This window comes from Lissotriton vulgaris, chromosome 6 (genome assembly GCF_964263255.1).
Source record: "Lissotriton vulgaris chromosome 6, aLisVul1.2, whole genome shotgun sequence".
In the NCBI taxonomy this organism is placed as follows: Eukaryota; Metazoa; Chordata; class Amphibia; order Caudata; family Salamandridae; genus Lissotriton; species Lissotriton vulgaris.
The window spans coordinates 770059139-770083884 of NC_141694.1; the positions used below are offsets into that span (position 1 = coordinate 770059139).

The 24746-nt window shown below is 44.5% G+C and overlaps 1 protein-coding gene across 1 annotated transcript in view; it reads left to right on the top strand.

Moving 5' to 3' along the window:
• The window catches only part of LOC147707954 (G protein-coupled receptor family C group 6 member A-like), a 258328-nt gene that overhangs the window by 189680 nt on the left and 43902 nt on the right, over positions 1-24746 (top strand). The window contains exons 4-5 of the mRNA XM_086926750.1: positions 4766-4975; positions 7967-8090. Coding sequence (XP_086782876.1) covers positions 4766-4975; positions 7967-8090 — 334 coding nt within the window. The remainder of the gene's footprint in view (positions 1-4765; positions 4976-7966; positions 8091-24746) is intronic.

Consider the following 24746-nt stretch of genomic DNA (forward strand, 5'->3'; position numbering starts at 1 on the left):
AATATCCTGGAGTCACTTGGACCCCTGCAGACACAGAGGGGGCAACAAGCATGAGCAAACGCAGCCATTTCATGGGGAGTCCTCAAGAAACTTCAGGATTACCCAGAGTGATGCAGCTTGATGCTGGCTCACTGGTCCAAACTATATGTTCAGACCACTCCAAAACTCAGGGGTATGGGGGGCCAGGTGAAAAATAAACTGGATCCGAACTCTTCCCGGAAAACCCACCAAGGAACTCACTATCAAACACCAGGAATTAAAAATGCCAGATTGATAGGCTGCCTGGGATACCACTCTGAGCTCTGTAGCTGTGACTGCTTCCACTACACAATCCACCCATTTTACGTTCCCTTGCTCCATCCTCAGTGCTGCCTCTATATATATCAGGTTTCCTACATTGCTCTAATTTAGAACACCTACTTCAGTAAAGAAAAACTTGCTCAAAATTGATTTCCCTCATTGGTTATTCTAAATATCTTACACTTGTCCCACGTGGCTGACATGTCTCCAAGTGGTTGACTCCTGCTTTCTTTGATCATGAGAAATCATGAGAAATGTAAGACTCCTGAGACTCATGGGTTAATTTGAGTCAATTTTCAACTGGCTCGTTTGGAGTGCCTTCAATTTTAAGAAGGCAGATTTGACTTAGGCACATCAAAATAATCAAAAATTATTTTTTTCTGCTTTTGCCTACCTCTTTTGCCAGCACTGAAAACCTACCTGTGATTTGCGGTACACAGATGCCACTCATCAAAACCAGCACATGTAGAATTTGTAAGAGAAGCTGGAAGAAGCTGTGTTCCAAGCCGGAAGAAGCTGGATTATTAGTTGAGGGGTAAGATCCCAGTCAGAACCCTTTTCAAAGGACCACAGGGAACTCATCGATTATTGGGCCCAACCATGGCATTTGAGGCCTTTTACTCCTGATGCTCCAGGGCTGCAAACTGTTAGGCTGTACTCAAGACGTCTCCCTCTAATTCATTAGGAATTAGTCAAAAGTGTCTATGGTATCGCAGCACAGCTAGCAGCAAATCCCCTGTGCCCTTTCCTTGGGTGCTCCTACGTCCGAGTCCTGCACGGCGAAGTTTGGCCACTGCGATAGGCATCGCAGCACCCGATAATGCAGACTCTTCCTGTTGAGCAGTGCTGCTGGTAGGTTTCCAGTGATTAGAGGTGCTCCTGCCCAGTGGACACAAAAGCTAAAAGCTAAGTTGCTCTTCCCCCTAGTAGAGTGGGGGTGCTGGTGTGATCCTCTGGCTCTCGATCGAAGCTCCAGAAAGGGTGTGATGTCCACAGCAGCCTCTTTGTGAACCTCAGGTACTTCATCAGGTGCAGATCACAGCGTGCAGGCTCAGCCTGCTGGTCATGACAGTTCTCCTTCAGGTGGGTGATGACCCAAACCCAAGGCCAAAAGTCTTGCCGGCAGTCCCTCTCGGCATACATGGTGCCCCAGTAATCATGATTCAGGCGCAGACTCACCTTATGCGATCACCCACACTACTGTGGTCCCTCCTGGCATATGGGGTCACCAATTTCAGCAGTCACATGTCCTGTGCACCTGGCCCAAACACAGTTATTGGTGATCACCCCTGGCACATGGGAACACAGTGGTGCAGAGGTGTGGCTTGGCGCTTCCTGTCCAGCACTTCCAATATGGCCCAGAGCAATGCAGCCCTCTCCTGACATCCGAGGGTCACAGAGATGATATTGCACAGCCCGATTGGTGCATAGCCTCATATCTTGTGCATGGAATCCTCGTGCAGAGCTTCCCAATGGACCTTGTTCCCCAAAACACTCTCCTTTCCCTCACCAGGCACACTTGTCTTGGCAAAAAGGCCAGCAATGGTGCCCCCAGCTCCGGGGCATGTGATCTTGGTGTCCTGAGTGATGTTCACTTAGCTATCAGGCAGACTAGCATGGCTTTGCCCCCAATCCTGGTCACAGGCAGAAGTCTTGCAGAGATTCCGCTTCTCAAACAGCTTGTTGGGCTGCTTGTCAGATGACAAACGTTTGGGGACTCTTCACCCTTTCTTATAATCCTTTTCTCAATGCCAAATGTGATTAAGGGTCTGAGTCTATGAAATGTTACGTTTGGGTTATGCTTCTCTTGAAGTGGACACTTCTCTCTTTTTTCTCATGAAAGATGTCTGTCTCAGCAGGCATGCATCCGAAGCTGACTTACCCACAACTCAATTTATGTGAGTGACCATATTTCAGACCTGGATACCAGCCACAGTAATATGTACATCAAAAGGTTAACCCCAGGCTCCCAGCCCCACTTTTTGTGATTTCCTTATCAGCCCTTTCTGCCTTTCTGAAATGTGTCCTGGCCCCTTGATTGCGATCTATCACTGAACCAAAGAGCAACGTCTTGAAGTGCAAAGAAAGTGTCTCCATTCCCTCCATTATGTGTCTCTCCCAGCTCACAATAATGCAGCAATCCACAAATCTGTCTGGGGGGAGAAAATTGAACCCAGGTTCCTCTTTATTCTGCACCTTTGCAGACACATTTACTCAGTAAACACTCACAGCACACTTATTGTCCAGCACAAATATCTCTATGCTGTTTGCTCTTGCATGTACACATGCATTCAGCACACATACTCAAAGAGTATGCTTATTTTAAAACACTCACACTAACAGCTCACACACTCACCATGTGCGTGCTGCACAACACTTCACCTTTCATGTATTGTACTTCATGCAAATACACATACACCCTGCACATGTTTTTCTTTGCACACACTGTTCACTACTACTGATCACTACACTGTATGCTGCCACCACTGTGCTTGTGCTGCTTAACTCCTGATGAAGGCAGTAGTCTTCCACCACTATGAGGGTAGAGCTTTGGGCTCCCTTCCTGGTTCAACATGACTGCAATCAGTGAGACAGGCATATGTCATGACTCATACATGATCCATGTTTGGGTGTGACAAAAAAGGTCAGCATTAGGGATACAGACAACAGTACAGATGGGCACTCTTGGCAGGGGTACATGTCTTTACCATGTAGTGGACTTATTTTCCAACCCAACAAGCCCCACAATAGTAATAATCACAGTCCTTATCAAGGAGAACAGTAAAAGTCACTCAACAAATCTATGTTTAACCCTCTGGTAGCTGTCAGGCTCAAAAGCTGTCAGGCTCAAATTAGAGGCAATGTGGAAATTAGTATGCAGTACTCAAACAGTAATAAAGTGAAACCACAACACAAGTATAATTCCAAGTCATTTTACACAATTTTAGTTTTAATAAATGAAATGACACCAAAGCAACAAAAATCCAATCAGTAGAACCGGAGTAATGAATTTCTAAAGTTTTCGGTGCAAATAGGAACAAAGCACTTCTCTCAGTTATCTGGTCATACTGAAAGGGGTTAGAGTCACAAGTTCAAGTGGAAAGTAGTGGAGTGCAGATAGGATACAAAGACGAGGTTCATCTCGGTTGAAAATTGTACTTTCTCAAAGTCCAAGTCAATAGGTACAAGGCAATCAGGTCATTTCTTTAGACAGCAGGGAAGTCCTTCTGAAACTTCAACAGGTCCTGGTGTGTTCTGATGAAAGGTTCTGAAGGTGACACAGTTATACCTGATGTCCATCTTTGTATGGGAAATCCCAGGACTAGTCCAAAACTGGTTCTGGTCAGTTCTTCCTCTTCCCCTGGGTTTGACTGCAAACTGTCTATGGTGACAAAGGTAAGCCAGGTGTCAGGTTTCTTTGTGTGTGCTGCAGGTAAGGTCATGTGAAGTGTAGTCAGGGCACTGCACAGCTCCTCCCCAGTGATTCTGTCAGGAAGACCTGACACCCACGTTCCTTTTGTCCCCAAATCTACAGGGAACACACAACCCAAAACAGGCAATTTATTCACATTCATGTGACCCTATACATTGGAAAAAAGGCACATTTGGTTTACGCAAAAAAGCCAACTTTCTAAAAGTGGCATTTTTAGAACAATAATTTAAAATATGACCTTACCATTATAGAGGAATTTAAATTACAATTCAAAACAGTGGAAAACGCATTTCTCTCTCTGTTCCTATACTGAAGTTATCACAAATTAAATGCAATTAGGTAGCCCCTTGTTAGTTTATGGTAGACAGCCTTTCCACAGTTAAAACCAACTTTAATAGCTTTTCATGGTTAGGATATTTAAAACTTGAACACACATGTTTTACATTTTAAATTCCATGCACCCTGCCATATGAGTGGTTATGGCCTACTTTAGGGATGGCTTCTAAGAATTAGAAATGAAGGTTTAGGCCTGGCAAGAGGTTTATTTAGCCAGGTCAAAATGCCAGTTTAAAACTGCACAACTGGCTGCATGGCAGGACCTGAGAAGTATTTTATAGTGTTACTTTAGTGGGTGGCACAAAGAGTGCTGCAACCCTTTTGTTGAATTTAATTTACAGGCCCTGGGTACATGCATACTAGGGACTTATAAGTACGTTAAATGTGTCAATTGTGTGTATGCCTCTTTTGTCATTATTAAGGGAGAGAGCATGAGCACTTTACCATTGGTTAGCAGGGGTAAAGTGCCATCAAAAACGAGCTCAGCAAAATCGGAGAGTGAAGGCAAAATGTCTGGAGGAATACCACACCAAGAACGTCAGGTCTAACACAGACCATACTCCACTGACAGTTCTGGCCTGTGTACTTGCAAGATGTTTGCAATTAATCACATCTCAACAGTGCCAGAAGACAATATGATGAAATGCAAAGCGAAATGTCCATCTAACAAAATGTTTGACTTTCATATTTTTGCAGCTGCTTGAAGCACTGAAAGGCTTATCATTTAAAGATGGAGGAAAGAAAATCATGTTTGATTCCAAAGGAGACATTAACATTGGATATGATCTTCTTTTCTGGAAAGAAAACCCGAATGGAAGTGTGGATATCATCACTGTGGCAGAATACGATTGCCAGGAAAATGTATTTAAGTCGTGGAAACGAAAACTGGAATTCAACTCATTTATGGTATTCACTTATATACATTTCATACTGTAATCCGTTAATATTACTGTATCGAATGCTAGGTGTGATTAAAATCCCCATTCCATTTTCCATAAAGACTTATATTTGAAATGTGCCACTGACTTGACCGCATCACCTTGGGGAGGTTAGCCAAGTTATATTGGACGGTTTTGTCCAATGTTTGGGTCAATTGAAAATTCAAATCTTCCACCACAATAAAATGGCCCTCTACACTGAGAGAAAAAAAGTGCAAGAGATCAACATATGCTGAACAGGTGTCCAAACAAATTATTTATATGCTTGGGCCCTCACCATATACAACTGGCATTAATCTGATTTTTGTGTCCCAAAGATAATCTTATACACCAGTGTAAAGTACGTGCTATAGATTGACCCTAATTGAGACGAGCATCCCATGTATTAGGCCATGAATTATTAACCAGATCCTGTAGCTCTAAAGCTTTATATTATATCTCTTAAAACTTATTGCATCCACCTGTAACATACATATACTTCCAAGCACTCTGCATCTCTGTTTCCTATGCCTGAGCCCATTCAAATGCCAATGTCTTTGTCTTTGTTGAAGTGGACCAAAGCCAACATGGACAATCTAAAAGAATACAACTTACAAAAAATTGTTTTTTTTGTATTTATTTTGCAAATGTTATTTTTCACCATTTAAGGAAATGATTAAGAATTGAAGATAACGGATATTTGATTGGATTTACGTCATAATACCACTGTATTTCAAAACAAATTCTGCCAATTGTCTCAGCCCCCGATTTAACACTTCATCCACAAATTGTATGATTTCTCCCTAATGGACAAGTTTAAATCATGTCTTAATGCTTTCCCCCTGAAAACATGAACTTTAGTCAAGTTGGTCATTTTGGAGAATTTAACCCCTTCCATGCTGATGACGGCCCCCAGCCGTCATGCACTACGGTGCTCGTGTGCTGATGACGGCTGGGGGCCGTCATAAACCCGCCCACTCGCGATTCTGCCGCACAGGAGCAGAATCGCGGCCGCATAGAAGGGGTTAATAGCGCCCTATTGCTAATTAAGATAACCATGATGATTTCTTATTAAATAACAAGAACTTACTCTGCTTTCTCCCCCTTTTCTCTATGTGAGCAGAACCCTTTAATTATAGAGCGTTAAGCGGGCTTCCACATATGAGACCCACTGCTCTATAATGCTTAAAAAGAGATATTTTTGCTGTGGGTTTGGGCAACAGGGGTATCATTTCAGCACTTCTCTAATAAACCAACAGCAGCACCCCTTCGATGGGGAGAGATTTGATCAGCAACACATAATATGAGTCGACCAAAGGTACTATAAGTAGACAAATGTGAATGAAACATTGACCCAGAGTATAACCAAGAATAGAATCTCAGCTCTCTCTATTGAACATATAAAGTGTGGGGCCACGTGGCACTGGTGCCAAGGCCTATCGTCTCAATGGCTTATGTGACTGTATCGATAAACTCTTCTGGTGTATCCTATGTAGTCCTAGTCAGGTGTATGTAAGTGTGTAAGTGTTAGTCTATGGATCGCCCTGTTCCTCCACAGCATGATGACGTGATGAAGTATTGAGTGATGTGTTCTGACTCTTATTTTAATTGAGACAGATCATCTTTTTCCTGCAATGAGATCCAGTTAGTAATGATATTTTTACTTGATTGTGTTCAGTCATCTGTGTGAGCTTGTCACAGTGGTCTCTGCACTGTCCCTTCACAAGAATTAATGAGTGCTTCTAAGAAATAAGTGTCAAGCAGAAATTCACTTGAATCCCCCATTATCAAAAACAAACAGCCAGGGAGGGGGACTTGGTGTGTCCATTCGAAAAACATCTATTGCCTGAAAACAGCATTGGTGAAATATTTTTGTGTCATAGCTGTTTATCTTTGGTCATAATTTCTTATTACATCAGATGTCCTTTCTTATTTCTTTTTATTTTAATGATTTTAAATTTATAATAAATATTTTTTGGGGGGATATTAAATCTATGTTTAGCCTTACCTGATGTATTCATGGAAGTAGTAATATTATGCATGTATTCCATTTATTAGATTGTATGTTCTTACGTGTTTTTTCATTTACTGCATTATGATTCCAATCTGTGACTGTTGTTATTAACTTTATCAATATAATCTGAAATTCTAATAAATTACTTATAGTAAAAAAAATCCAGCCCGACAATATAAGGCAAACACTCTTCAGAAATAAAGTCTACAGAGCACGTATTGCCCTTCTCCGAGAATGCACTCCGGTTTTCTCTTTCGAGAAGGCGCTGTATTTTCTCAAAAAAAGAACCCGAAGACAAAGTAGAGAGGGGAAGAGGTAAATTGGGATAAACTGTTCATGCCATTTCTCTGTGGGCAGGAGTTATCTTCGATCTTACATTGACCCTCACACAGCAAGATGTCAGCGAGCATCTAAGGGTAACCCTAACAATTAATGCACCAAAGGGGATCATGAATAGTCTTCGATCATTATAGCAAATGCAATATAGGCAATGTTCGTAAACATTGACATTCATTAAAAGAAAATAAACACCAAGGGTTCTCATTTAACCAAGGTCAGTAGACCTTATTTACACATGGATGTCAGTTGGTACCACTGGGAGCATCTAACACACCCTAAAACTCAACAAGTGCAGCCATCAGCCAGCACCTAGTCAAAGAAGTCAAAGGTGAGAACCCCCAAGACTACAATTAGGAAGCACTATATCTACAGCCTGTTGGTGTGCGGGAGTACCCTGGATTAGGAACCCTTCCAACTCAGCCTAAAAGTGAAAACGATAGGGCATATCTGGGTGACAGATAGTCTAGAACATTTTTCCTTGAAGTTGTGCAAATTCTTTTTTGAATCGACCATAATTGTTTATCTGTAAAGTACAACTGAACAAATCAACTGTTTATGATTTTTAGAAATTCAGCATGAAAGACAATAGTATATAATAAGAACTATTTTTGTCAACCCCTATTTTAGGATATTCATTCAAAATGCTCAGCTATGTGCACACCTGGACAAATGAAAAAGACATCTGAGAGTCAGCACACATGCTGCTATGAATGTGTCAGCTGCCCAGAAAACCATTACTCTGATCAAACAGGTAAGGAAAACATGTAGATAAGATAACAGACTGAAACAGAATGGAAGAGACTGGAAGAAAGAGAGAGAGAGAGAGAGAGAGAGAAAGAAAGAGAGAGAGAGAGAGAGATAGAAAGAGAGAGAGAGAAAGGAGTATGAGAAATTGAGTAAAAGAGGGAGAGAGACCGACGCAGAATGATTGAGAGATTGTCTTCCAGGAATGGATGAAGTGACAGACAAATAGCTATGTGGCTTGACATATTTATGGGCCAAGAAATAGGAGGAGGGTGGAAAGTAAGGCTAAAATTTGTGATCTGAAATTGCAGATATGGCTCTTCTTAAATATGTTTTAAAAGCATGCTACCCCCATTTTATTTATCGAATGTCGTAATATCTTTGCAAACAAAAAATATAAACAAAGTAAAAATTATTCAAATTGGGTGTTGTGAATTTGGATAAGAAAACATACAATCAAACTAGCAACGTCAATAGGAAACACAATCAAAGCATTATTAAACACATTATTACATGTGTTCTCTGAAATGTGGACCAAAGAAAGCATACATTGTTTCGTAGAATTAACTTTGCAGCCTTATTGGTGAAGATGCAAAATTTAAAAAACACTATAGGGCATTATTCCAAACCAATGTTGGATGGCCAGCCTCAGGATATAGTAAAAAACAAGACATGTCACATCCAGTAGGTCTTGTCAAATGGAAGTGCCAAGCTATTGCTTTTGCCTAGGCTTGTTTTCTTTGGCTTTGCCCAAAGAAAGAGAAAGCCTCTGGAATGCAAACCTGTCCAAAATGGCAGGCATGGAGCGTCCGCAGGGTGCGATGAAGTTAATACCCCACCTCATCCACCAGGGCTGCACTCAATAACCTCACGACGTTGTACGACCTCCTCAGAAATCCTTTACCTCCAATATAGCCACTTCCAGATAGCACTAACATCAGCTGTCTTCCGTCGATATCCTTTACACCCGGTATGGTCCCTGGGCGGATTGCCTGACGCCAGCCGACACCGATGCAAACTCCCTTCTCACCTGGATATGGCACAAACAGGTGATCGCGAAGGTCCAGCACATGCCAGAACTGGACAACGCAAACTGCACTGGAACACACGAACAGCAGGGCAGAGGCTGCGTGGAGGAACAGGTCACTCTAGGCGTACAAATTGCACTTGGAATGCTTTTTTGAACCTCTGGAGCTGCTTCATCTCATCCTCATCGCCATTGTGGAAAAAGAAGGATCCAGGCGGTAAGACTTTACTCCTTAAATCTTGAATATAGGGATCATAATACAAGCGGCACCAGAACAGCAATTTCTGCTTACCTGTCTCTCAACCGCCCTAGGTGGAATCCCGCTACCTCACCCATCATTCTTACATCCACGCATTCCACACACCACACGCATCCACCTCAAGGACTCCATTGAGGATACCACAATACTCAACTTGCCTTTCACCATCGGATAGGAACTGTTAAGCTATGTCTTAAACGTTCCCTTACTTTAGGAAAATGTGTGAACGCAGGAGAAGTATATTCAATGGCTTTCACTGATCTCTCCTGTGCATTTGATAATGTCAATTGTATGAAATTGTGGACTACGTTGGGGAATATGATAGTTGAGAAAACTGTGGTTGATCTGCTTAGACCATTACACTGGGATACTTTCGTTAAGGTTTGGTATAGCCAAGATGGCAATTGCATTTCCTTAATGAGATCAACATGCGGTGTTCGACGAGTGTGTATCTAGGCCCCCTTTCTATTTCTCATTTATAAACACTCTGGAAAAATTATCTAATTTGTAATGGGACAGGTATGCTCCGAATTGAGAATTGTCCAATCCCAGTGCTTCTCCATGAGACAATGCTGTCCTAATTGCTAGAACTGCTGATGGGCTGCAGATACTATTGGATGGATACCCCTCGATAATGGATGACTTAGACGCAACAGTAAACCATGCCAAATCAGTTAATATGGTGTGTGGTCCACTCAAGATTAAGGTCAAATCTAGACTTCATTTGATAGACATGGTGAAGATTGAAAGGGTAAGAGATTTCAAATATTTAGGTATGCCTTTTGATGACGCATTGAAATGTAGACACCTGGTTAACTTAAGATATATGCAATTTCATAGAGTGATTGATGTTGTGTTTAGGTTTGCTTCAAGGCTCCACCACATACCTGTTAGGAAACTCTTGCATATGTATAATAGTAAACGCATTCTGGTTGGTCTGCATCGGGCCGGAGTTTGGGGCTATACAATTACTGATCCCCTACAGAGAGTTGAGAACATCTTTTTAAGTAGGCTACTCTCAGTTACTCAGGGTACAGCTACCAATGTGTGTCACAATGAGACTGGGTTGAGCTATCTGGATAATGCGATAGGTGTGGCTCATTTGGTTTTGTGGTTTCAGATCTCGCAAACACCTGACGCAAGATTTTCCAGGTTAATGGTTAGGGGCTCTTTAGCATTAGATAATGTGGCTGAAATTTCATAACTCATGTATTTGAAGTAGACTTTTATCAAGCTGGGTGTCCCAGATGTTTTTGTTTATAAAGCCAGAGTCTCTAGGATCTGGCTCTAAAGACTCTTTAAAAATCTTTATTTCACTTGAAGTTCAAAGATGCACAATTCAAAGGAATGCTCTCTGAGACGGTAGCTAGACATTCAGTTTTCAGCACATCTAGGGGTTTAGAATGATCCTATTTAATTCTTATATGTAATACTCATTATAGGTTTTATCTTACTCGTTTTAGACTAGGTTTTCTTCAGTTTCTTGTTGCCTTTCCCCTACAGGGCACCTGGTTTCCTACCCTTCCCTTGTAGCTTTGGGACCAACTTTCGCTACAGTGAACTTTACGTTTTTTGCACATATTATAGTACTTCACATACACTTTTTTGGTCTCCTGCCTGGGAGCAGCAAATATTAGGTAACATTCCATTGCTTTGTGGTTTTTACAACAATTAGGCTCTCCTGAGATCTGTTATGGTGTTTTAAATTATTAGGGAGCAGCTCTGCACGCGGTATGGTACTCCTTTGATTTTGTAAAATTGATTTGTTTTAAAACGTTGCATTTATTTATCATCATTGTTGATCATTGTTTTAAGTGGCTTATACATGTTATAATGTCTTATTTTGTATTTGTTTTATCAGATTACTGAGTAGGTCTAGCATAAGATCAGGAAGAGTTCTTGAGTATGTTTTATTTTTTTAATGCTTTTAGGGGTTTTGAGAATAAAGGAATTTTGCCTGACAACAAGCTATTTATGACTGAATTCAGGAAACTACATGGATGCAAACGTTATCAACTGATGTTGTTCTTCATGGTATACATGTAAATGTAAGGTAAACAAAAATATCAAATCAATGAAAAAACAATCCATCAAACGATATCGATCTAAAAAGTGTCTTCAGTGCAAATATATATATATATAAAAATCAGGAGGGCAAGATAGAGTCATTTTACAAGAGGGCCTGTAGCCCAAGTGGGACAGTTAATTAGACTGGAAAAACACTCAGGGTCTTCTATATTGTTTTGTGGGCCTTAATCCATTTTTCCAGGTCAATGAAGAGATGAACTTTGCCGCCCTGTGGACAGGGTTGGATTGGGATAAAAAATCGGCCCAGGCACGCTAGAAAAAAAGCGCCCCACATTTGCATTTTGCCTTTCCACAAAACACAGCTCAGGGGAAGTTTAATAAAAAGAGGGGGGGGGGGTCTCTGACAGAGGCATGCTTTCTTAAGTTTACTTAGATTTAAAAAAAAGCACGGAATAGTTCACACTGGTGAACCACACCTGAAAATAAATGAGAGCCCACTTCAGCTCAGGCCCACTGCCCCCCTGCTCAGTATGCATATATTAATTGGCGGGCCCAGCGAGAGAAAGGGAGTGACACCTCTGCCCGTTGACAAAAGGGAGGTAATGGACTCCCATCTGCCTCCAGAAGGGCCACTCAGGCACCCCCTGGGCCGCTAATGGCATCGAAGCTAGCAGAAATCGCCCAAATGGGCCCCTAGTCTGCTCAAAAAAGCAGCCCACAGCTGGAACTGGACACCTGCGTTACCTAACCGACCCTGCCTTTGGAGTACAGCCCAGCGGATTTAGAGGTCTGTGCCAGGCAAGCTAAGAAATAAGTGCCCTCAGCAGATCCACTACCATGACAGCTCTGCTGAAGGTACTGAAGCTTTGTTGTATGGGCACCATATTTAATGCTCCTGCAACTTTGTTTGTTTTTCAAAAACTAGCTTCCAAAGTGGGAGCTTGCTACTGAAAAGCAAAAACACCGATAGCCCTGACAGGCGGGATGCCTTCAGCTAATGACTGTGGAGATCATTTTGTTGTTCTTCCAGTTCCGAACTCAGGCTTTCCCTCACGGTCCTGATCTTTGACTTGACAGCCCAGTGCCAGTCAGGCTTTCAGCTCCTGCTGCCAGAGCCAGAGTAGGCTCTGACATCAAAAACATAATAGTTCCCCTGAATCTAAATAGAGTGAGAGAACCACAGGGTACTCAGCCATTTTTGGTGGATTATTCCAAACTTCACATAAAGTCCTTGGAGCACAGATGCAGAATGGATCCAAAAGATCAGACTCTAGGCAGGATCCTTGGATCCCTCTCCTAAATGTATTAGCCAATCCCATAAAACCTCAAATCGAGTCAAAGTATGCATCTTGCTTGAGTGAGACTTCAGCCTTTCTTGACCCACCCCTAACAAAGGTGTGAGCCTGTATTCCCCACTGTAATTGAGGATAACCGTTCAAAACGTTCACTCACTTCATAAAATGTTTACAGAATGTGATGGTTTTAACAGACTCCAAAGCCAAAACCTCAGCTTCGTGGGTTCCCCCACAGGAAATTAGCTCTGAAACCTTAATATCCCCATGCAAGAATTGCACTTGCTGCAAAAACGGCTCCTTTTGATCTGTCACATTATATCTCAACTCTCACTCTGCTTGCTATCATGCACAGCCTTATAAACTATTCAAACTAAAACAATGAATTATACATTTCTTAAAAACACAACTTCTCCCAGCCTATGTTCACTGTAACAGAACGGTATCTGAAATAGGCCAGTAAATGTTTAGGCAGGCGTAGGTACACCCCTGAGGACTTTATAACCTCCAATTGCACATATTTAGCCTCAGTTGTGAGTGTGGTAGGTACGGCAGACAGATGTGATAATGCAGCTGCAAGTTGCAGGCCCATGTATGTCATAGAATGTATTGGTTTTGTCTCTAGAAGGCATCTCAAAAGTGACATATTGGGTCGGATAAAGCAAACATGTGATCATAATATAGTTAAGGCATCACTGGGTGAGACATAGGTCAGGTCAAACAATTTGTCAATAGAAAACAAGTCTCACACGAAGTAAATATTATTGGCAGTGACGAAGACAGGTCCCTGCAAGCCAGCCCAGGATGCTAAGTGTTGTGAATATCTACGAACTTTCTGGACCGCACCCACTCATGCAAGTGATCACTGTCATTAAGCAAAGAAAAAACACACCTGATCACTGTCATTAAGAAAAGAAAAAACACACCTCACAGTCATATCCCCATATGGACTGAATTGATAAATAACATGCACATATAGAAATAAACACCCATAAATAACATAAGGATCAACATTTCTTATTCATACATTGTATTCTCTTGTGAACGATTTTCATTATTTTACTCGACAGTCGTGTTTCTAGCAAACATTTTCAGAAGTTATTATTAATCAGAAACATTCTGCAGTGTTATGTAAAGTCTTCTTAAAAGGCATGTCAGGGTATGTTCAACTTTTAAACATTTTATGCACGTGAAAATTATATGTTGTGAGCGTTCTTACAAGTGGTCATGAATCAAGACTATAAAGAATGATGAGGAGTAATTCATACCAATAAGCTAGTTCATATACAATATATGGTCCATACAAATTAGTACCAGTGCGCCTGCCCATTATTGTTTTTAAATGTATTTTGTGTGCATCTCCGTGTGGGTTAGCAATACTTTTTTCTCCCTGAGGTAAATACTAGGCTTGAGTGATATCAAATTTTGGGATGTCATCAGGAGCATGCCATTAATTGCCTGGATCCAGGGCCAAAGGGCCATCAAATGATGTTACTTCCTGTGATGTCATTGAGGCCAAAGGGTGTATGTCGTCACTCTCGCTTCCCCTTGCAGGATGAGGAGAGCTGACAGGAAAGTAGATTCCATCAAGACAAAATCAGTGACTTCAGGATAAGTAATGTCTACAGAGATTCTTGCATCAAAATAATACCATGAAAAAGGAAATATAAATACACACCCAGGAAGGAAATGTTTCACACCAAGTTCATAGAGACAACATTGCTTTGACCCTGCTTGCAGACAGGTCACCCCCACGCCACTGCTCGTTACCTGATTGCCCATGCTGTCTCCGTGTTCTTCAGGTTGTTTTTTCTCGCCTCCCCCCTGCCCGTGCTCTAGTTCCGCCCACCCCCTCCGCTCCCGATCCGGCCCTTCCCGCCGCTGCTTCCCTTTGGCCCCCCACCCCTGCACACCCATTGACCTCCCTGCACCCGCCTCCCAGCTGCTCCTCCCTCACAAGCCAACTCATATGCAGGCCGCCGCTGGCATGCCGAAGGCGCGCCTAAGGCAAGCTCGTCTGCGCCCATCCGCTCCTGGACCGCGCCCAGCACCAGAATCCCTGGACCCCGCGAACACCACGACACCAGAATCTACTACGACGCCAGCACCCTCCGCGCACTCAACACCGGCCAAAACCACACCTGCTTCCAGGCTGCCCCGAAACTGACCCACGGACCCTTCTCCTGCCACACCTGCAGCTTCACCTGCGACAGAACCACCAAACCTCCAAAGACCGGACCCAACCACCTCCGCTGCATACTCCTCAAAACCCGCTCCGCACGCAAACACGCAGTCGAGCTCTGGTACCTGCTCGACACCTCCGCCCCACACGTGGCCTTCCTGACCGAGACCTGGTGGAACAACTCCTCAGCGCCCGACATCGCCATAGCCATCCTGGACGGCTACAAGATCACCCACGGGGACCGCGCCAATGGAATCGGAGGAGGAATAGCCATCATCTACAAGTTTACCCTCAAGGTCGCCACCCACGCTGACGACACCCTCAACACCGCCGAACACCTGCACTTCCGGATCCACACCTACCCTTACACCACCCTCAGAGGAACAATCATCTACAGACCCCCCAGACCCCGGGCTCAGTTCAGCGACTCCATCGCCGATCTCGCCAGCACCCACGCATTCCTTTCCATGGAGTACATCCTCCTCGGGACCTGAACTTCCACCTTGAGAACAACAACAATGCCAACTCCGCCACCCTGATCGACAACCTCGCCAACTTCGGCCTCAGGCAACTCGTCATCGCACCCACCCACACCGCCAGCCACACGCTTGACCCCTTCTTCTCCACAGGCTCCCACATCATGTTCGACCACACCACCGAACTCCACTGGACCCACCACCGCTGCATCCATTTCACCTTCAAGAAACCAACCAAGCATCCCCGCACCCAACAGCTGTCAGGCCGCTGCTAGAGTAAAGTCACCGAAGAAAAGCTGATCATCTCCTGCGCCAAGAACCCACCCACAAACCCCACCAACCCAGATGCCGCAGCCCACAACTTTAGACAGTGGATCGAACACTGCGCCAACACCCTCACCCCGCTCAAGAAAGCCTCCAACAGCCACGCCAACAAGAAAGCCACCTGGTTCACCAACGAGCTCCGGGCCTCCAAATGCGCATGCCGGAAACTGGAGAAGACTTGGCTCTACTAAAGCACACCGGACAACCACGCAGCCCACAAGGATGCCACCCGCAGACACCACCACCTCATCAGATTAGCCAAAAGATCCTCCTTCAAAGACCACCTGGATAACAACGCACACAACAGCAAAGAGCTCTTCAGCATCGTAAACGAACTCTCCAACCCCAGCGCCAACACCAACAACATCCCGCCCTCACAAGAACTGTGCGACTCACTAGCCATTTTCTTCCACCGCAAGATCGCTGACATCCACAACAGCTTCAACACCACAACCACCCTGACAACGCCAGACTCCACCACCCCTGCGAACACCACCAGCACCAACCACCTGACTTCCTGGTCCAACGTCAACGACACACGCATGGTCATGAACTCTATCCACTCAGGATATCCGTCTGACCCATGCCCACACCAAGTATTCAACAAAGCAGACGCTGCCATCGCACCCGAACTACGGAAGATCCTCAACATCTCCTTTGCAACAGCGACTTTCCCCAAAAGCTGGAAGCATGCCAAAATCAACGCCCTCCTCAAGAAGCTCAAAGCGGACCTCAAGAACTTCCGGCCCACCTCCCTGCTCCCGTTCCCAGCAAAGGTCATCGAGAAAATTGTTAACATGCAACTGGAAGACAACAACATCTTGAACCCGTCCCAGTCCGGATTCAGACAAAACCACAGCACCGAGACAGCCTTCATCGCCTTCATCCTCCTGGACATGTCAGCCTGTCAGTTGCTGTCGGGCCACAGGACGGTTTAGATGCAGTGCAGATACAGTGCAGAATTCCCTACAAGTGTAACAGCAGGAATTCTGAGAAGCAGACAAAGCATAAAGAAGAAGCCTGCATTCTGCAGCTTTAAACTTCCTTTTTTATAAAAAAAAGTCACCAGATGCCCAAATTAGCCGTCCTGTACAAGCACTCTATTGTATAGAAACAGAGATAACCACCAGTGATGAAATTAAGAATCAACACTGAGAATTAAATCGTTTCGAATAAGAAAGAATTAAATAACTTTCAACTAACTGTTTCCATTGAAGCCTCCCTAAGTACATTACAATCAGCAACTAGAATAAGAAAATAAAGAATTCAAAAGCTATAAAATACAATATAAATCCAACAAGAAGGACCCCTAGGAGGACCAACCTTTAGGGAATCCATTGCCAAGCCTCACATAAAGCGAAGGCCCTGAAAAAAACGAAATTGTTTTTAACCACTTAATAAGCATTGTCCTGAAGAAGGTGTCCAAGCCAGTTCACCGAAACGCCGCGTCGACAGTTATAGTGCTTTCTTTTAAACAAATGTATTACTTTTTCATGTTTTAATAAATGGAATACAAAGATGTGTTTTTATCAAATGTTAATGAATGTATGATTTCTTGTGAATACAGTTACAATAAAAGTGACAATTTTAAGCAATAGTTATTCTAGTATATGAATTTTTTTTTACCTCTTATTTTTTCTGCACAAAACATTTATGGTAATTTTGTGGAAAATACTGTGACACCTGTATCAATAATTCACAACATTAGTCTCATTTGTAACCATGTGGGGTGCCTCATATTAAACTATACCTTAAGTAGGGTATTCGGTAGTAGGACTGTCATTTACAGTCCTTTCTATCCTCTTCAACCAGGAAAAGGGAAACTTTTCTCTTTTGCACTGACTTTATACCCATTCCCTTTTCGACAATAAGGGTGTCTCCTAACATTTTTTATATTACAATACAATAGCTCCATTATTCTTACAAAATCCAGCTTTCTTCGGAAGGAATGAAAACAAGGTCAAAATGTGCGAAGTGCAACACTGAGAACTATGACTTCAGAGCTTTCTAAAGACATGAAACTTTTACAAGCATCTCATTGTCAATGGGAAGCTTCAAACCAATAGAAGGCAACTTCCATATTCGATTTAAAGTTTAGACGTGTACAACTACATATGTGAGTGTTAAAATGGCACTTAATGAGAATACATCAGCATAATAGAAAGTAAATTAAAGCATATTTTCACAGGGTTCAAACTAGGGAAATCAAAGGTGAGATTTCATGTATTCCCACTACTCAAGACACTCCTAATTGGTTTGTTATTGAAAGTTGGAGTCCCAATGCTCATTTACTACATGGAATCAGTAGAATAAGCTTAGTTCAAAGATCATAATGGGAGCTTAGTTGGGCAGCCGCAGCCGATGCAGGTAAGAGTGGTGGGGCCGGGTTAGGAGGGATTTCAACAGACTAAGAAGAGGGAAAATTAAATAAATAATTTATTTTCTCTCGTCATTCTCTGTCGAAATCCTCCCTCTCCTGGCCCACCGCTCTTACTTTTAAGGGCCGCTTCTGTAGTTGGGTATGAGAAAGTTTCAGTTGTAATAAAATGAATAGATGCCCGTCAGGATAGTGAATTTTGTTAAAACAGTTTGGTTAACTCTCAAAATATAAAAGCCCATACAAAGTCATCATCCAAACAGTTACTGCTGTCATATCACAAGACACTACCACCAATTGTCCAAAAACTGCTCTCAATTGCCCAATGAAAATTAATATGTGGTAGGCCTGCCACCATATACCCAAGTTAATTCTTGATATGACTAAATAATGTCATCATATGTCTAGTTAAATGCTTAATAAGTCTTAAAACCTCCATCAAAACCCAAGTGCATTCATCATATGACCTGGTACTGCGGGCCCGATTCACAGAACTAACTTAAGACAAAATCCTAAACTTACTACTTATGGTATTCACAGAAGTTAGGATTTTGTCTTAAGTTTGTCTTAAGACAAACTTAAGACAGACTTAAGACAAACTTAAGACAGACTTGTCTTAAGTCTGGCTTAATTTGTCTTAAGTCTGTCTTACGTTTGTCTTAAGACAAACTTAAGACAAAATCCTAACTTCTGTGAATACCATAAGTAGTAAGTTTAGGATTTTGTCTTAAGTTAATTTTGGGAATCGGGTCCATAATGTGTATGTCTAAGTCATTCCACCATATGCCAAAATACAGCACCTCGTGGCTAGGACTCACATTTATTTCACCAAGTATGAACATCTTAAGCCTGAGTATGATGATCATATACCACATCTTGTCCAGATACAGCTACGATATTCCAATCAGTGTCCCAAATGCCCTAACTTTGTGCAGGTACCTCCATTATATGACCATGTATGACAGCATATGTTCTGTCATGGTTATGATACATCCCTGATGGCAGCCAAAATATACATCTCTTCACCATTTTTCTGCCTACACTTTGCAGCAAAGTTTCCCAAAGTTTAGTTTGATGCTATAAGAATTATTCACGTCAAAAAGTGTGTTGCCATCATGACCCCACCAGCGCTTGTGATCTCTCAAGTCTCAACTACACCCATGGTCATCCACTTAGCCTGGACACAGATTGTTCTAATGATCCGTGGTGCCCTGAAAATGTCCTTGTTCTCTCACACAGGAGAGCAACACCCCTGGATATCTCCATTCTACTGCTTGACCATACCCATGGTAAAAGAACATTGATACTTACGGAAATCTGTTTTCCTTGCTCACAGGAACCACAGTGCTCATACTAACCTACTCGACTCACACAAGATATGAGAGGTATTCATGTTAGGGAATCATCTTGGGCTCAGCTTGTCAATATAAGCAATCCTATCCTGCTGTATCCCCTTCCTTTTGGGCCTTTCACCAGTATGGTCTTCTGTCTATAGATAGGTCTTCTTTGGTCCTATTACAAAGATTTGATTTGAGTAGAAACCATATAAGACACTAGTAACAAGACAAATCTCCAAGACACACCTACGGAGAAATGACTGCATTAGTGACAGCAATGTCTGGCCAAAACCTAATCCCAAAGGATCCTTACTCATCTGCGAGAAATATAACAGCTTTTTCCACCATACATGCCCTGCAAAAACAAAAAATGTCAACATGCTATCCTGGATATATATGTTAAACTTAAGGAGTGAACATTTTGTCAAAGACTCTTAACTGTACTCCAGGGAGATCATAATAAACTCACAAGAGCTTTATGGTTGCAGTGTGGGAAGTGTGCGATAAAGTATATGAACACTGGAGCTGAAACTAGGATAGATGGAGGAATGTTTGTCTAATAAACATTGTCAATTTCGGTGTGATACAAACCAGAATTATATTGTGCAGCAGGGCATAGCCTAGGGTTCATATGGGACTTTAAAGGCCAGTGGGCAAGGGAAGCACAGGTGACATTTGTAATTTTCTTGAGTCATCTACTAAGTGGCCTGATCAATCTAATCTCAACCCAGAATACCACGCATGAGAATCCAGATCACTTATGTGACAATTTCAGACTGATCAGTGCTCCATCTCTCTCGATCTCTCTCTTCTCATTCACGTTTCCCCTGTATGTCTTTTGTGATTGTTGCATATAAACAACAAATGCTGTCTCTTGGACTCGTGGATACAGCCCAAACGCTAAGGACTCACTCTTTGCACCAGCTGCCGTTTTCCGCTACTGGAGTAGCACATCTCACCACCTGAAGCCCCGCAGCGCGACTGGGAGAGGGAGGCCGCAGAGGAGGGCGAGGCGCCGGCCCCAGGACTGCGAGGACCAGCATTCACCATCTCCAGCTGGTCCTCTTCCTGCGAGAGCCGCGCCCCCTTCCAGTGCCCCGCCCCCAGCGAAGCGCAATAACTTCTCGCGGCACCCGCTGCGCGGGTGCCACTCGTGGATACAGCCCAAACGCTAAGGACTCACTCTTTGCACCAGCTGCCGTTTTCCGCTACTGGAGTAGCACATCTCACCACCTGAAGCCCCGCAGCGCGACTGGGAGAGGGAGGCCGCAGAGGAGGACGAGGCGCCGGCCCCAGGACTGCGAGGACCAGCATTCACCATCTCCAGCTGGTCCTCTTCCTGCGAGAGCCGCGCCCCCTTCCATTGCCCCGCCCCCAGCGAAGCGCAATAATTTCTCGCGGCACCCGCTGCGCGGGTGCCACTCGTGAATACAGCCCAAACGCTAAGGACTCACTCTTTGCACCAGCTGCCGTTTTCCGCTACTGGAGTAGCACATCTCACCACCTGAAGCCCCGCAGCGCGACTGGGAGAGGGAGGCCGCAGAGGAGGACGAGGCGCCGGCCCCAGGACTGCGAGGACCAGCATTCACCATCTCCAGCTGGTCCTCTTCCTGCGAGAGCCGCGCCCCCTTCCAGTGCCCCGCCCCCAGCGAAGCGCAATAATTTCTCGCGGCACCCGCTGCGCGGGTGCCACTCGTGGATACAGCCCAAACGCTAAGGACTCACTCTTTGCACCAGCTGCCGTTTTCCGCTACTGGAGTAGCACATCTCACCACCTGAAGCCCCGCAGCGCGACTGGGAGAGGGAGGCCGCAGAGGAGGACGAGGCGCCGGCCCCAGGACTGCGAGGACCAGCATTCACCATCTCCAGCTGGTCCTCTTCCTGCGAGAGCCGCGCCCCCTTCCATTGCCCCGCCCCCAGCGAAGCGCAATAATTTCTCGCGGCACCCGCTGCGCGGGTGCCACTCGTGAATACAGCCCAAACGCTAAGGACTCACTCTTTGCACCAGCTGCCGTTTTCCGCTACTGGAGTAGCACATCTCACCACCTGAAGCCCCGCAGCGCGACTGGGAGAGGGAGGCCGCAGAGGAGGACGAGGCGCCGGCCCCAGGACTGCGAGGACCAGCATTCACCATCTCCAGCTGGTCCTCTTCCTGCGAGAGCCGCGCCCCCTTCCAGTGCCCCGCCCCCAGCGAAGCGCAATAACTTCTCGCGGCATCCGCTGCGCGGGACGCAGCCCGGGGCGAAGCCCGGGCCAAGGGCGGGCCCGTTGTTGCCCGTTAGTGCCCGATAGAGTCCGGACCGGGCCATCCCTCTTTCATCGACGACCCGGCAACAAACATCATGCCACCTAAAACCAGAAGCGCCTCCAAACCGAAATCCAAACATGCGCAGGAGGTAGCACAGGTAACAGGCCCCATCGACCTGTTTATATCACGGGTCAACGAAACAATAAATCAAAGCATAGCCTTAATGGAAAAGAGGGTCTCATTGGATCTTATGAGCGCAAATGCCAAGCGCTCATCACTCGGCGCTATAGCGAACGCCGCATCTCCAATCAACCTGTCCTCCAAAAACAGTTCACTCCCAGTGCCTCTTTCAACCACAGAACTCAACACCGTTCCCTCAGTAGTTGATCTGTCAGTTACGCACTCTGAGTTAGATCCCTCATTATCATCAGAAGATTTGGAAGTAACCCCAGACCTAGTTGGTTGTCAAACGCAAGGAGACATTCAAACCTACGACAACCTACTCCAGCACGGTGAGAGGGAAAGGGCAACATCAGAAACCCTATTACCACTCAGCGAAAAAACACAAAGCTCACCCGCGACCAACTCAAACTCCCCATGCTCCAACAGCATACTGCACATTCCTGACTGTACCCTCCCACACAAGCCAATATCCAGTAACAATAACTCAACCGAGCAATGCAAGACCTGCAGAATCACATCACAAGTGCTAACCACCACCAAAGACTTACTTTACCAATATCTAAAGCCCATCCAGCTGAGCGTCAGAAACCTTGAGGCTCAACTAACAATAATATCAGCTACTCTCCTAGACACAAACACCAGGATAGACGTAAAGGGCCAGCGAAACATTACACACCCATCAAAAAAGCAAAACCAAAAACATACTCAGAAAGTAGCCAATCCTACAAACGCAACACATACAATACAAATGAACCCCAATCCATCGACAATCACACCCAAACCAATAGCAAACACGCTCCATCCCCAGCAGGAGAAATCATCACAACAGAAACCACCACAACAAAAAGCGCAGCAGGCAGACACCAAAGGAAAGGTTATGGTACGAACCCCATGTCCAGCACAAAACCCAGACTCTAGTAGAATCCCCCAGGAGAAACTTGACTCTCAGCCCACGAATTCCCTACCTCCCCAAAAAACACCTAAGAATGCATCAGAAACCACCCCGAAAAAATACCCCGTAGTTAGACGCCCTGCCCATTTGCCCCCTGAAGCTACTCCCTACACAATAGTTCTAACAGGAGTACCCGAGTTAGCAGATGACACCCCAGAAACTGCATGGTCACTTAAAAACAAGGCCATGCAGTGGCTTAGCATAAATAGACCTCTTGAATCCCACTTATCAGGAGGAATCACGTCAGCACGTAGGGTAGCCTGGATAGGCAAAACCAAGAAATCAATACGCGGTGACTGCATTATTGTAACATGCAAAGATCCCGCAACGGTTGACTATATATGTGCCTGGCCACAACTCGAGAAAAAAGGGGGAATAGATGCCCGCCACCTTTCTCTCTTTTACCCCCCAACGAAACAACATCATAACCCCCCTCCCTGGGAATGGCACCATCTTCCCAAAGGCCCACGGAACCAGGACCCATGGCGTCAAACACCATGGAACCGGAGGGACTTCCCACGCGAGTACTTAGACAGGGGGGGGACAAGAGAAAGGTATGTCGATAGCCAAGTTCCATACTGGCAGGACAGACCTTACCCTGCATACGAGGGTTGGTAGGGTTTCCCGACCCATAACCGTTATGAGTGTCTCGACATGGTCGATTGACCACCTATGGTCGATCCTAACCAACCTATAGCTGCCTCCCTAAACTCAATCGTCGTCTCAGATCTTCCAGTCCCTGACAAGCACCAGATAATCCCACCCAAACAGCCTGAAGCATCAGAGACCCCAACGACCCAACAAAATAACCTCTTTACCCTCCCTTCCCCAGAGAACCCGGACACGAGCGCAAGACCACTCACTGAACAAATTTTAGCTACAGAAATTACTACCAGCACCAAAACTGTTAATGAGGCCATTACCGTAGGCATAGCTTTCTGGAACGTTGCAGGTCTAGCCGGTAAAATAACATGCCCTCAATGGCTGGAAATAGCACGAAGCCATCAAATCTTGTGCTTACAAGAGACCTGGCGTCTATCCCCCCTCCACCTAGCGGGATACAAGACATTCTTCACCAAAGCAACGCCAAGCACAATGGGAAGACCAAAAGGTGGTCTCATGATCTATTTCTCCAACACCCTAGCAGTTACGGCAAAATTAACAAAAGAAACACCTGCCTTTCAAGTCATCCAAATCACGCACCACACCACTCCATCGAGGAGTATCTACATACTCATAAACTATTATAATAACACAGGCACACAGGACTGCTGTACAAACCTGGATGAAATGGTGGCTCATATATCTACACTTCAAAACGCGAATCTAAGCGCGACAATAAAATATATTTGGGGAGGCGATTTCAACCATCCAATATGCCCAAACCACACAACCGGGACCTGTGGCCTACAATCTGTATTCGGTAACCCGATTCCTCACTTCGCACACACTCAAAGTGGAAATAAGCTGAATGAAATTGTATTTACTCTGGACCTAGACTTTGTAAATGAGCTAGTGGACCCGGCCCAGGAATTTCGACCCACCTTCCATGGGAGAGGTTGCACATCCACCATTGATTTTATCCTAGCCTCTAATACCTGTAAGAACTTGCTAAATAACTACAAAGTAGGGTCTAGTCCGATCAGCGACCACTATCCTCTAAGCGTGGAGATCACAATGGAGAAAGTAGGTCCTTCTACAACGAAAATTAGTTCTCTCGATCAACAAACAATAACATTAAAGAAGAGGAACGGGTTCGCAATTAAATGGGCTAAAGTCGACCCCGAGGCGACCTCGCAAAGGATATTTGAAAAAACGCACCCCTGGCTAAGGGACTGTCTGTCAGCAGAGGCCTCCCCTGAACTAATCATTACCTCCTTCCATAATATTCAAGGTGCTATAAGAGACGAGTTAGTCAAATACAGGACAAACAAACCCACATCCCAAACCAAAAGATGGTTTAATTCAGACTGTAGAA